This window comes from Panthera leo, chromosome B2, assembly GCF_018350215.1.
Source record: "Panthera leo isolate Ple1 chromosome B2, P.leo_Ple1_pat1.1, whole genome shotgun sequence".
Lineage (NCBI taxonomy): Eukaryota > Metazoa > Chordata > Mammalia > Carnivora > Felidae > Panthera > Panthera leo.
Window position 1 is genome coordinate 124,635,401 of NC_056683.1, and position 13,768 is coordinate 124,649,168.

The following is a 13,768-nucleotide window of genomic DNA, read 5'->3' on the forward strand; positions in this document are numbered from 1 at the left end:
CCCATGCTAGAAAAATCAGAATGCGGCCACAATGAGAGCAAATCAAGCATCTGAGTTTGTGTTATGTATAGAAGACATATTTTGATATGAAATACTACTCTCTAAAAGAGGTACACAAATATCATACCTCTTAAAACAGGTGGAGTGATCATACGTTAATTTTAGTAAATTCCATTTGTTTGGGAGATCTTAGTAATAAAACAGCTAAGAATTTTATATCAAAATTGCATTAAAATTGGATTCAGAATTATCGGTTATTCTCTGAAGAAGGAAAAACATCTACACATGTACAATATATACACACAAATGTTTACACACAGACACACCCTACTCTATTAGCCAAAATCCTTTCTATAATTCAGTGTGGAAAAGTATACATTTTTATGCTTCAAAGTTCGACTTACTATTTAAAATAGTGATATTCAATTTGAGAAGACATGTAGAAATTAAAGATTAGCAAATACGCTGATGAAAATTATCTACAAAAATAGATAATATAAACCATTCAACAACTCTCCCTCTAGATAAGTTTTTTCATAAAAATTAAGATAGAAATACTAATGCATTCAAAATGATTCTTGAATAAAGAAAACCCACAACAATTCACTTTTGTCACGGACATCACTTCAGTGATGTCAATATAATCAGTTTCTTCAATAATTATTGTTGCAGGGGTAGAGAAGAAATTTTTAAAATCCTAATTATCTAATTATGGAGAAAAGTTTAGATGCAGAAGACTTTTGCCAAAAAAAAAAAAAAAAAAAAAGGCATTACCTATCTTATCTGGTGGCATGAAGTTTTACTTGGGTTTTTTAAGGTTATATGTAAGCTACCTGGAGAGCAGAGAAACACCCAGATCTTTACGTTAGTATAATGGCTAAAAGCATGCTCTGGAACCAGACTGCTGGAATCCTAGTTGATTCCTAGTCATCCTGTATGACCTTAGGCGAGTTATTGAACCTCTCTGTGCTTCAGTTTCACCATCTGTAACATGAGGCTAATAATACCTGTATCACAAGGTTGTGACGAAGCTGTCAGGAGTTAACACATGTGAGAGCTTTTTGGACAGAGCTGGCACAGCAAAATTGATGCTCGACAAATGTGAGGTGCCATTATTAGTGTTAATCAGTGCCCCGTCCGTGTTTGCAGGTGCTGAGTATTTGCTGAAAGAGTGTTAGTGCTTTGTGGTAGAAAATTAAAATATAATTTAAATTCCATACCCTAAGTATATATCCTTTTTATAAATACTATTAAAATGTCTCGAAATCAATGTTAGTTTTAGTAACATTCTGATTTTTCACATGTAGTTAAAAAAAATTGTGACACTCATGAACATGGTAGCAAATACTACAAAATGAAACTTGTTAGGAATATTGAAGGGAAAATGCAACTACTGAAATCAGAATTTGGAAGGGACTCCATTCCTCGTCTTTAATGATCACATGCAATTTTACTGAGAACGAAGATGGGCTTTAGAACTGAGTTGATTTAGAATGAGCTGCTTTTATTTATGAACTGATATCAATGGAATATAAATATTCCTTTAATCTGATAGTGCTTTTAAAAATGACAAATGAATAAATGTAGCAAAAATTAGTGATTTCAAGAAAACTGACCATACTTTCTATAAAGCCTACTAGTAAATTTTTTTTCCTACCAGTGAATTCTTTTAAGCCTTACTTCCTCCCTCTAACAAGGACTTAGATGGTTATTTTATGATAAATGTATGTTACAAGGTCTCAGACACATATCTGTGATTATGTCATAAAGCAGCTGCAAGTACTTAAAACTTGCCAGTTCCTTCTCTGCTTTCCAACTATGTAAAATTAACTAGTGTCCCTTCCATCTAGTGTTTTTCAGCCTTTAAAATACATGGAAAACATAGAAAGCTTAGAATTTTTCCTGAAACAACAAACTTCTAGGTTTGTAGCACTATAAAAGTGATATTAAAAACCAGAAGAAAAAAAGTACTTGTTCACAAAGAAAGCTGCTCTCACAGACTGCGCCAGTGGTTTCCTAGGAGTTTTATGCAGCATTAAGGTTTAGCAGAGTGGGGGGACCTCGGGCCTTCTCTTTTTCTAATCGGAGTGGCCCTATGGGAGGGCCCCTGGGCTTTTTTTTTTTTCTAATCAGAGTGGCCCTATTTCTATTGTTTTCTATAGAGGAGCTCAAGTAATGGGGGGAGGCAGTGTATTTGGTCTCAAATTCTGTTTTGCATGCTGTGCTTGGTCTGGCACGATTTATCTTTTAGCCACTGTATTTAGTAGTTAAATCGTTCCATTTTGTATAGCATAGAACTAAATTATTATAAATAGCTTGGGTTGTAGAAAATGCTTTCTTCATGTGGAAAGCTGGAGAGTGACTTCTCACACTCGCTTCCAATGCTGAGATACGGAATATATTATCACATACCTTGCTTACAGGAAATGAGAAGACAGTGTGATACGGTGGGCACAGCTGACTGAAGGTCAAGGATCTGTGTTTAAATCTTAGCTCCAGACCCTCTCTGGCTATGAGATACGTGGGCCAAGATATCCACCCCTTTGTTAACTTCATGTGTCTGCCCCATCTAACTCACAAGGCTTTAGCAGGAATAAGTGCTGGGAACCAAACGATAGTATTTATTATGAAAAATACTTGGAAAAGCTCAGTCACGTCATTATAAACCTTTATCACAGTCATATTGGGTATGTTCTCTCATACATGCATACTGACAGAGCTATCTGCTGAAATTACTCTGTCTGGAACTTCTTACCTTAAAATAGTTAATGTTAGTAAAAGAAAAGGGAAGATCTGCTAACCTCACTGCTCTGATTCAACTCAGGCCAAGTCTGGTTTAGTGACGGCATTGACGGCGACTTGCTTGGAGGTGCTTCTGCAGGAGAGCCTGAATAACCTACCTCACCTGGCTGATCCCCAACGTCTGCAATTGAAAAACAGAGAAATTCTCTATAAACAATACATTTTAGTTTAGGAATATTTACTTATAAAAGAAAATCGAACAGAAGATTTTCAAAAGCAGTCATTTATAAACTGAATTTCCTTTCCTTATGCTCCCCCCAAAAAACACTTTAAAAATCAAATAATCAGGCAATACTTATTAATGCTATGTATTGTCTACTCGGAACCATAGCTTTCCATGAAAATAAAATCGAGTCAGGCACAAATAGAAAAAAAGAGTGTTACACATAACAACAAATGCAATAGGCACATGCTCTGAATAATTTATTTTATTTTATTTTATTTTAATTTTATTTTATTTATTTTTTTTATTTTATTTATTTATTTATTTATTTATTTATTTTATTTATTTATTTTATTTATTTACTTGACTAGATGTCTTTTTTTATTTAAATCCAAGTTGGTTAACATATGGTGTAATAATGATTTCAGGAATAGAATTTAGTGATTCATCACTTACTTATAACACCCAGTGCTCATCTCAACCAGAGCCCCCCTTAATGCCTATCACCCATTTAGCCCACCCCCCACCAATACCCCTTGAGCAACTCTCAGTTTGTTCTCTATTTCAGAGTCTCTTATGGTTTATTTTGAATCATTTTCTAATAATCTCACACCAGTTCCCAGAGTATATTTCATGGAAGACTAATCATTAAGGTGCTTTAAAAAATTAGGCTTCCTGTTCAAATAAATGTGGTGATACTATAACTCCCTGTTGAACATCCCCATGCACTCCTGTGTATCAAAGACTTGTAATGTCCTTGAACAAATAAACTTTATTTAACCAGTTTTTCCCAAACACAAACCATTTTTATCAAACAAAATCCTTCCAAATTCCCTTGGAATATAATTTGGAAACTGCTGATTTGGAACTCATTCACTCACATTTTCTCTGCAAACCTCCCCGTTACCAAAAAGCAGCATATATTGGCAAGGCAGACAGCAAAAGGAAAGGAAAGGCCCCAGGCTTGGGCAAAAAGCAAGGTCAATAAGCCAACTTTTATCATTACAATGTATAATTACATTACAATGTAATTACATTCCAATGTAAAAACAGAAGGAATTTCAACGGCAACTAAACTCTGAATCCAATTTTCCCAAATTTTACATGGTTTTGAATATAATCCCAGCCTGAAAATCAGATTCATTGCCAAGTTAATGGGACTACTTAATCTATTGAGAACCTATAACAAAAATATGATTCTAAAATCTGTCACCATCTCACTGTTTGACCATGGGCAAGTTGAATAAAACAGCACCTGAGTTTCTCCATCAGAAAGACATCTGCCATTAACTTAGCACTGTACTTCAAATTCCTAATAGATGGCCATATAACTTAGCAATATAAAGGTTTTTACCTTTCAACCTATTCATAAGCAAATCCTTTATATTTTAGGGCCTAACAGAGGACCTAATACATAGCAGGCACTCAAATATTTTTTGAGTTACTTTCAGGTTCTCCATTTAAATTCATTCTTCTTTACTGTTACTTTCCTAAAACAAAAATTACCTGTTGACATTTTGAAAAAGTTCTCAGAATTTCTCTTTGCCCCATTTCTGTTCCATGGCTATCTCAAATTTGCCATTCGCGTACCCTGACATAACTTCTTTAAGTCCTAATTTGCAGTCCAGCATGATATTTTGATAAACTTTTGTTTTCTAAGATCAAGAATAGTTGCTACTTTTTTCTTAATCTCGTCCCTTTGTCAATAAACGTGTCCGAGTGGCGTAGAACCAATGCCTCCTATAATATTCTATGAAGGCTCAAAGCTCTCAGAGAACGACTAATGAAAACATTATTTATAATAAATCCATTGTAGTTCTCAGTGTGAACGAAAATTATGGACTTTTCCCCCTATGATTACCAAGGGAAAGGAAGTTAAGGAAAGGAAGATAATGGCTATAAATTTGACTGTTCGCTCTAAGTGAAATGAGGATGGTGAATGAAGCAACGTCAGAGATACCCCAAAGCAGGTATTCATATGGAGAAAAGCAGAATTAGAATAGTCTTAACTACAGAATGATTAATTTTCAAAAGAACCTATCTATCTAAAGTCAGACTGTATCAGTGAGGTTTGAAATGTCATCTCAGGGCAAACTGGGGCCCTGGTTTAGCTTTCCAGACTTCTGTTCTCCTGTCTCAGTCTTCTACTTATAAATTTAGGATCAGACTGCACCCTACCCCCACTTCAGGGCAGTTACAATTTAGGGTAGATTCTGGGAACCTCTTTGGTTCACTGGTACAAAACTGCCTTGGGTCCAGCCTCTTGAGGCCGAGAAGTGAAATGTTAGCCACCCAAATAATTGTACTTCATAATTATTCTAATAGTTATTTTCCTCGAGTACCAATTCTCAAACTGTGGTCCATGGACCCCTGGGGATCCCCGGGACTTTTTACGGGCTCTGAAAAGTCAAAATGGTTTTTGTAATGATAATAATGCTTTTTCCTGTGATGGCACCTACAACAATGAAGCAAAAGCAATGGTGGGTAGAACTGCTGGCTTATCAATAAGCAAAAATCGAGGCAGTGGCACCAAAATATATTAGTCATTATATCCTTCACCCCACACATTCCAGTTAAAATAAACAAGCATGACAACTTCACTGAAGAACACTCACAATTATCACACTAAAAATTATTTTTATGAAACCTCAACCCTGAAAACACGTCTCAATACTCTGCATGGCAAAAAAAAAAAAAAAAAAAAGGGAAACGTATACAAAGCACTCTACTTCATATCCAGGATTGCAGTGGTGTCAAGGAAAAGTACTTGTATGACTCAGTTGTCAGCTGAATAGGCCACTTTTGTCATGGAACACCATTTTCCTTGAAAGAATAGCTGATAAACTATAATTATTCAGACTTGGATATGGGGCAGGCATTTTCTCAAAAATGAATTAAGTGAGCCTGCCACTTCCAGGAAAACCAACTGTCTTCAGTATTTGTTACAAATGACAAAGTTTGAGCTTTCAAGCAAAAAATAAGAATTTTGGAAAATGTGTATCCATGCCCAGACTCTCAAGAACTTCACAATGCTTCTTTGATAAGATAGGTTATGTTAACATATACGCTTTTTGAACATTTTATAATAAAATGTCCCAATGTTTGAAAGGTCTGTATAACTCAGTAAACTGATGTTTTACAAGTAATCAATGCGCTAAGTTACAAAATCACGCGTGGGGTAAAAGATTCGCTCAAAGTGTATTCAAAGTGCAAGGCAAACCTATGGATTTTGATGTAACAGTACAAACAATTCATCTATATGGTTTCGGCTCTCAATTAACCTTTAAGAAATTACCATCTGTTGAGTTTTGGAGTAGTACCAAAGAACATCTGTAATTATCTGAAAATAGTCCTCCCTTTTACTACTGAGGCCACGTTTTCTTCATGTATTAGAGACTGGCAACCTTTTTCTACAAAGGCCAGACAGTATATATTTTAGGCTTTGCAGACGGCCTATATGGTCTCTGCTGCAAACATGCAACTATTGCAGTGCAAAAGCAGCCAGAAATAATGTGTGAAGGAATGAGGTTGGTTTGTAGTCCAATAAAATTTCATTTGCGGAAGTAAAATTTTAATTTCATATAAATTTCATGTATCATGAAATACTGCCCCCCCCCCCCCCCCCCGCACCTCGATTAAAAAAACCACCACCACCCCATTGTGCTTGTGGACTACACAGAGACAGCAGACTGTTTGGTCCTCAGCCTTTAGTTTGCCAATTCCTGACACATTTCCAACAACGTAACATATCCAACAGACTGAATGCAAAAGCAAATATGAGAATCTAGCTGTCTTCTATTAAACCAGATATTAAAGAGGTTTGCAAAGATGTAAAACAATGCCATCCTTTTTATATTTTTTTTTATTTTGGAGAATACGGTTGTTTTCCTTAAAATATCTGTTAATACGTAAAAGGTGTTCTATTGTTATTTTAAAATAAAGCATAAAATCTATCAGTTTTAATTTCTAAAAGGGTAACTATTTTGTTGAATAGGTAATTACCGATAGATCTCGTCCGCATAAACTCTTTTGTGGTCCACAATAATTTTTAAGAATGTAAAGGGGTCCTAAGACTAAAAAGTGTGAAAACTCACTGTCCTAGAAATCCAAAATTTATTTCTAGAATAAATTAGCAAAATCACACATCGCCTCTTACATAGAACAACAAATGGTAGTAGAAAAAGAACAAATTACCTATGTTCTAGAAACTAACAGTCATGAGACTGAGAAGCACTAGGTCTGTAAGTGAACCGCACCTCCTTCCACCTGGCTCCCTATAAATGCCAACCAAAAGCTTCACGCCCACCCACAGAAGTTAGTCTTTAAGACTGTATCTTGTGGAGGCAGGGGCGTAGTTTTACGCTTACCTGATGCAGTGTTCCAACCTAGCCTCCCGCTGGAACACTGTGTCAACCCTGCCTCCCTCCTGAGGGTTCTGCTCTGCCCCTGACATCATCAGAGCATCAGGGCTGAAAAAGAAGAGCATGAGCCTAAATTATTGGTTAAAGTAAACCCCAAAAGGGCTGTTATGCAAAAAGTATTTCCATGTATAAAAGTGGGTCTGGAAGACACAACCCAGTGTGATCACACTGACATTCTGTCAATCTACATTTAAAGTTAGAAATGATTATATTAGATGAGTGCAAACTGTATTTTTAGGATCACACCAAAAAATAAAAACCCTGTCAGTAGTTTCCATCCTTCTAGCCTCCAAAGATTCTGAAAAGTTCCCAGATTCGGGTCAGTACAGTGTGCCTGCTGAACACTGGTCTTTCTCAAAGACCTTTGGTTTTATTCTAGGTTTATCTTTCCATTGTTACACTAACATGCTAACACTGCTTCAAAAATGACTGCCGGTGGTTATTAATCTGATAGAAATATATATGCTCCCTAGAGTCTTAGGGTTTAAAACTTATTTTGCTTTCAAGTAGCAAAATAAAGGTAGGAAGAATCCTTCAATCATGAAACCTCAGTCAAAGCTGCAATCTCATTTAATAGCTTTGTTAAAGCATAAGCAGCTACATGTCTTATTTGAAATGTGAATATTATTCTTATAAAAAAGTATTTAAAACAAAAAATAAACTGGTTTGGATAAATGTTAAGTCTTCAAGTAAAACTACTAATGGTACATTTTTCATGCATACTTAAAAGACAGGGGCAAACAATGGATATGCAAAAAGAAATTAAAGAATTTAAGGTATACTATGCTTTGTTTTGATATTATACCCATTAAAAAACTACATTCTATTTGAAAAATTAATTTTACTCTTCTTCAACACTCCACAAAATGCAAACTTATTCAGTAAGCAGACCTTTATACAGTCTACATAGTTCACCAGTTTTAAATTAAAACCAAGGATTTTTTAAGTACAAAAACGTGTACAATGTTTGAAAAGAAACATTCACTCCAAATCCTAATTAAATTGTAAACTGTTGACTTTTTTTTTTTTTTTTGCAGTACTGATCTTTTATAGGAACTATTATTTGACTCAGCTACTATACTTCAAAGAACATAATCTACAGATACATAGAAGGTTCCCATCATCCAAGAACAGCTAAAAATGGAAGAAGTACATCTATGTGAATCCAGTTAAAATAACTAAAATTTCATGAAGAAAAAATAATTTATGTAGGGCTTTGTTTTCAAAACTTAACACAGAAAATTGTGAAAATGAGTATCAAGACCAAAGAATAAAAGATGTTATAATTCTGGGGTGCAATTTGGTGGCAAAATTAATAAAAGTAAGAATTCAATCAGTGAACATTTACTGAGGGCCTATACTTAAACACAGTAAATAAAGACAAAATACTGAGCAAGATGACAATGCTTTCATTTTATTTCCAGGGACTTCTCTTTCCTTTTTTACGTACAAAAAAATTTTTTTAACATTTATTTATTTCTAAGAAACAGACAGCATGAGCATGAGCAGGGTTGGGGCAGAGAGAGAGGGAGACACAGAAACGGAAGCGGACTCCAGGCTCTGAGCTGTCAGCACAGAGCCTGACACGGGGCTTGAACTCATGAACCGTGAGATCATGACCTGAGCTGAAGTCAGACGCTTAACCGACTGAGCCACCAAGGGGCCCCTCCATGGAGTTCTCTTTCCTACAGAGGAAGATAGAGGTCTTTTGTTTCACTTTTGAGCTTCATATCACAATTGTAAAGAAAAAGTACAAAATTTGTCCTTTATACAAAAAATAATTTAAAGTATCATAATTATTCACAAGGACTATTACTAAAGCTCTGATATTTAAACCATAATCCTCTACTTATTCTTTTTTTTAAATCTTATTTATTTTGAGAGAGAGCACGAGCAGGGAAGGGGCAGAGAGAGAGGAAGAGAGAATCCCAAGCAGGATCCACACTGTCAGCACAGAGCCTGACACAGGGCTCAAACTCATGAACCACGAGATCATGACCTGAGCCGAAATCAGGAGTTGAATGTTTAACCATCCAGCCATCCAGGCGCTCCTAAACCATAATCTTTCAAAGCCCCTACCACGTCATCCTTGTAGAGATTTTCTCCTTTAAGTATGATCTAATCTTGTTGTCAGTGTCTTTGCCAGGAATTTATGGAGTTCTAATCATTTTGACCAATTTCATTAAACGGTGCATTTTTGCCAATATTTGGAATTGTACTGATTTGTCACATACAACAACCAACTATCTGGAAAAAAAGGACACTAATGTTAAGAATGTATATATGTGTGTATGGGGGGGAGGGGAAGGCTTGAGAAGTAATTCCTTAGGTGTAAAGGTAACGATGAATATTAGTGTTTACTTTATTTTTTCCTCTGCAACTGAAGTCATTTGGGAGAGTGAATTTTCAAAAATAAAGATTGAGGGAAACCTGGGTGGCTCAGTTGGTTGAACCACTGACTCTTAGTTTTGGCTCAGGTCATGATCTCACAGTTCATGAGTCTAAGCCCCTGACAGTGTGGAGCCTGCTTGGGATTCTCTCTCCCCCTCTCTCAAAATAAGTAAAAATTAAAAAAAGCTTTTTTTTAATAAATAAAGATTTAGGATTCTTTGTAGAAAATAAAGATATATGTATCTTTTTTGCAGCACTGTTTTAAAGGTAAAGTCAAGAAACTATCCAAAAATCCGTTAGTAAGACATTGGTTAAATTAAGCCACATCTATATTATGGAATACACTGTATGATAAAGAATATGACAGCCCTATATGCGACAAAGTGCAAAGATGTTCAACACTATAAAAAAAATCAAGGATCTATAGTGTGTACTTGTGTGAAAACAGGTATCTGCATGTGTTCCTGTGTTGGCCTTTTCTATGTTAAAAGTTTCTGGATAAACAGAAAAGTCAACAATGATTGGCATCAAGCTAGTCTCAAGTATGGATTTTTGGTAAACTATCCATAAAAAGTTTGTGGCTTTAAAAAATATTCATGTTGGGGCGCCTGGGTGGCTCAGTCGGTTAGGCGGCCGACTTCGGCTCAGGTCATGATCTCATGGTCCGTGGGTTCGAGCCCCGTGTCAGGCTCTGTGCTGACAGCTCAGAGCCTGGAGCCTGCTTCCGATTCTGTGTCTCCCTCTCTCTGACCCTCCCCTGTTCATGCTCTGTCTCTCTCTGTCTCAAAAATAAATAAATGTTAAAAAAAAAAAAAAATTCATGTTTAGGGACATCTGGGTGGCTCAGTCAGTTAAGTGTCTGACTTGGGCTCAGATCACGATCTCACGGTTTGTGAGTTCGAACCCCACATGGGGCTCTCTGCAATCAGCATAGGGACTGCTTTGGATCCTCTGTTCCCCCTCCCTGTCCCTTCCCAGCTTGTGCTCCCTCATGCTCTCTCTCAAAAATAAGCAAACATTAAAAACTGTCTATTCATATTAGAAGTACTGCAAGGAGATTGGGGATCTGTGCTACTACGTATCATCTCAGCAACAATGAAACACGCTCAATTTACTATGAAGCAGTGATGATGGAGGAGGAGACAACAGGGAATAACTTCACCCAGTCTCTGAGCGTCCCAACCAGATACTACTACTCATGCGAGCAGGGTGGTATGAAGACAGAAAACAGTTTTAAAAACAAGTGGTTCAGCCACTTAGTCATTTCAAAAAACGTGAACGCCTACTTACATACTCAGTTTGCACCCTGCCAGGTGCTGAGACACAATGAACAAGAACGATCCAGTTACTACCCGCCTAGGATCTTCCAGGCTAGTTTAAGAGGGAGATATTACCAAATAATCACAAAAAATATATGTCAAATTGAAACTGTGCTCTAAAGAAGATTCTCTGTGGATTGAGCTGAAGGTGCACAGTATCCCAACATGTTTGGTTTTGTCCTTGAAGACTTCACAAAGGTGTTTCCATAGATGAATTTTTGTATGCTTCTTTTTTCTTTTGGTAAGACAATAAAAACCAAGTTTCCTTGTTTATTTACCCCAGCTGCCCGATTCAGTGCTGATGTCAAATATTAAGTATTTTAATTCAGGCCCACATAAGCACTCCACTTACAGATCATTAGTTATTCTGTTTTACCTGACATTTAATCCTAAAAACCTCATCAAATAATTTTGGAAAAATTACATATGTCCCCAACCCAACCCATGTTTGCATGCATATAGAAAGCCTAACTTGTTACCCCAAGTGGCTGTAACTTAAGTCACCAGTATTCATCATTTATTTTTTAAGTTACTTAAATTGCCAACACAGAATACCTGCAGAGCTAATAATTTAGTATGCCCCAACATCACAAATTTATGGTAACAAACAGCCATGTTTCAAAGAAACGTGTTAAGAAAAATATCCTACTTTAAAAGTGGCACACATTTACCATTAATTCACTCAATAATTATTTGCTGAACAACTTCTTAGTACCTGCCTGGCCAAGTGCTAGGTCCTTAGGATACTATAATGAACACGATACATTTCTTGTTTTTTTGTTTGTTTGTTTGTTTTTAATGAGCTCAAAGAGGTAGTAGAAAGAGGAAACCAAACCAAACCAAACCAAACCAAACCAAAACAAAACAGGATTCGGTGTAATGTGTGTGCCATAACAAGCAGCATGTAGGCAATATTATGAGAGATCAGAGGAACAGGAACTACTTTTGCCTGTGAGTCAGAAAGGCTCCAAAGAGAATCCCAAAGCAACCTCCGCCAAAGGAAACTCTTTGGGTATTTGCCTTTTAACTTTTAAAACTTCTAAAGTGAACTTCTAAAAACACAGCTATTTTAAATTATTTTTGTGGATATTGAGTGATCTACAGTGTCACACAATTTCTATATACAAAGGACTTTGTGTACTATGAATCTCAGGCTTACTTTATTTTATTTTATTTATTTAACATTTTTATTCATTTTTGAGAGACAGAGTGTGAGTGGAGGAGGGGCAGAGAGAGAGGGAGACAGAGAATCTGAAGCAGGCTCCAGGCTCTTCCAGGCTCATATTTTTTTAAATATCAATCTCAGGCTTAGGATAGGTAGGTGGAAAAATATTAAACAGTTTCTCCAACCCCCAAATTAACAGAATTCCAAATTTATCATTTATAAGTAGGCAAAGCAGATTTGAGTTTAATATTGTGTAGCCAAATGTTTAGAATAAAGGTGATCAGAAAACCATATAATATTATGTTGGAATGGGACAAAATTATCTGTTTCTTTGACACCTTTAAAATTATAGTTAAAGCAATAGTAAACATATATGTAGGCAAAAAGCAGAGTGTCTACAGGAGCCTGGGTGGCTCACACTCTATCTCTCAAAAGTAAATAAACATTAAAAAAAAAAATTAAAACCAAACCAGAGTATCTCTTAGCTAAACAGATTTAACAGGGATAAAAAGACAAATGCCCGAAAAAGAAGTTCTTGACTCATCAACCTTAAAATTCTGGCAGTAAGTCGAGTTTATAAAGAACCAGAATTTATTTAAATTAAAAATAAAAAAAGCCTCCACTGACTACATGCTATAGCCAAATTCACCAATGTGAATGCAACAGATAACAGGTTCAGACAAGTCTCTAGAAAATAACATAACAGAATAAACTTGACTTATTTCCTTGTATTAGTATCCTACCAGTTTTCAAAGAAAGTCACAGAAAAATTCTAGATACAGGGCCCAAGTTTTAAAATGATACACCACGTTTGTAGCTACCAAGATTTCTTCCCCTTCTGGCTACTATCAAATAAGCTAAATAGAGTTTTCATTTATTTCTTAATTAGGGAAATCAAAGTACTTTGAAGCAAAATTGTCAACAAAAATACTTAGCTTTCTGCTCAAGTTAGAGGTTGCCTAATAGCTACCTGAAATGATCAGAAAAATCCTAGGATTCTCATAGGACAGTGTTTCTAAAAAACATAAAAATCAATGCTCAATTTTTAAATCAACTTCCTCGCTGCCAAAAGGTCAGTGTATAATTCAGAAACATGAATGGCATCAAATCCACATTTCAGGTGGAGAAACAGAAGGCAAAAAATAAATGGTCAGAACTTGCCCGAGGTCACAGGAATAATTAGCAAAACCAGAAGCAGACTCAGATTCTTAACACCAAGGAGAATGTTCTCTTCGTGACATTAATAACATGCATATGATTCCTTCTGTATAATTTAGACAATAAGGTCAGATCATGTGCATTTCTGAATTAAACAGACACTGCCTAATAGATAAATGCCCTTTGCAGAGCCAAATTATGCTTCAGCTTTTCTTTTAAAAGTATAAAATTCTTTCCATCACAATATCGAAAAGATAATTTAGATAGGAAAACAGAAAACAGTAATTTAATTAGTCTCATTAAAAATTTAACATTAGATTTCCTTTTATTCATTCTGAATTTTAAAACA

The 13,768-nt window shown here is 35.8% G+C and overlaps 1 protein-coding gene across 5 annotated transcripts in view; it reads right to left on the reverse strand.

Annotated features, from left to right (window-relative positions):
* The window catches only part of REPS1 (RALBP1 associated Eps domain containing 1), an 87,598-nt gene that overhangs the window by 20,511 nt on the left and 53,319 nt on the right, over nt 1-13,768 (reverse strand). For all 5 annotated transcript variants that reach the window (XM_042939956.1, XM_042939955.1, XM_042939954.1 and 2 more), the window contains exon 9: nt 2,802-2,923. In XM_042939956.1, coding sequence (XP_042795890.1) covers nt 2,802-2,923 — 122 coding nt within the window. The remainder of the gene's footprint in view (nt 1-2,801; nt 2,924-13,768) is intronic.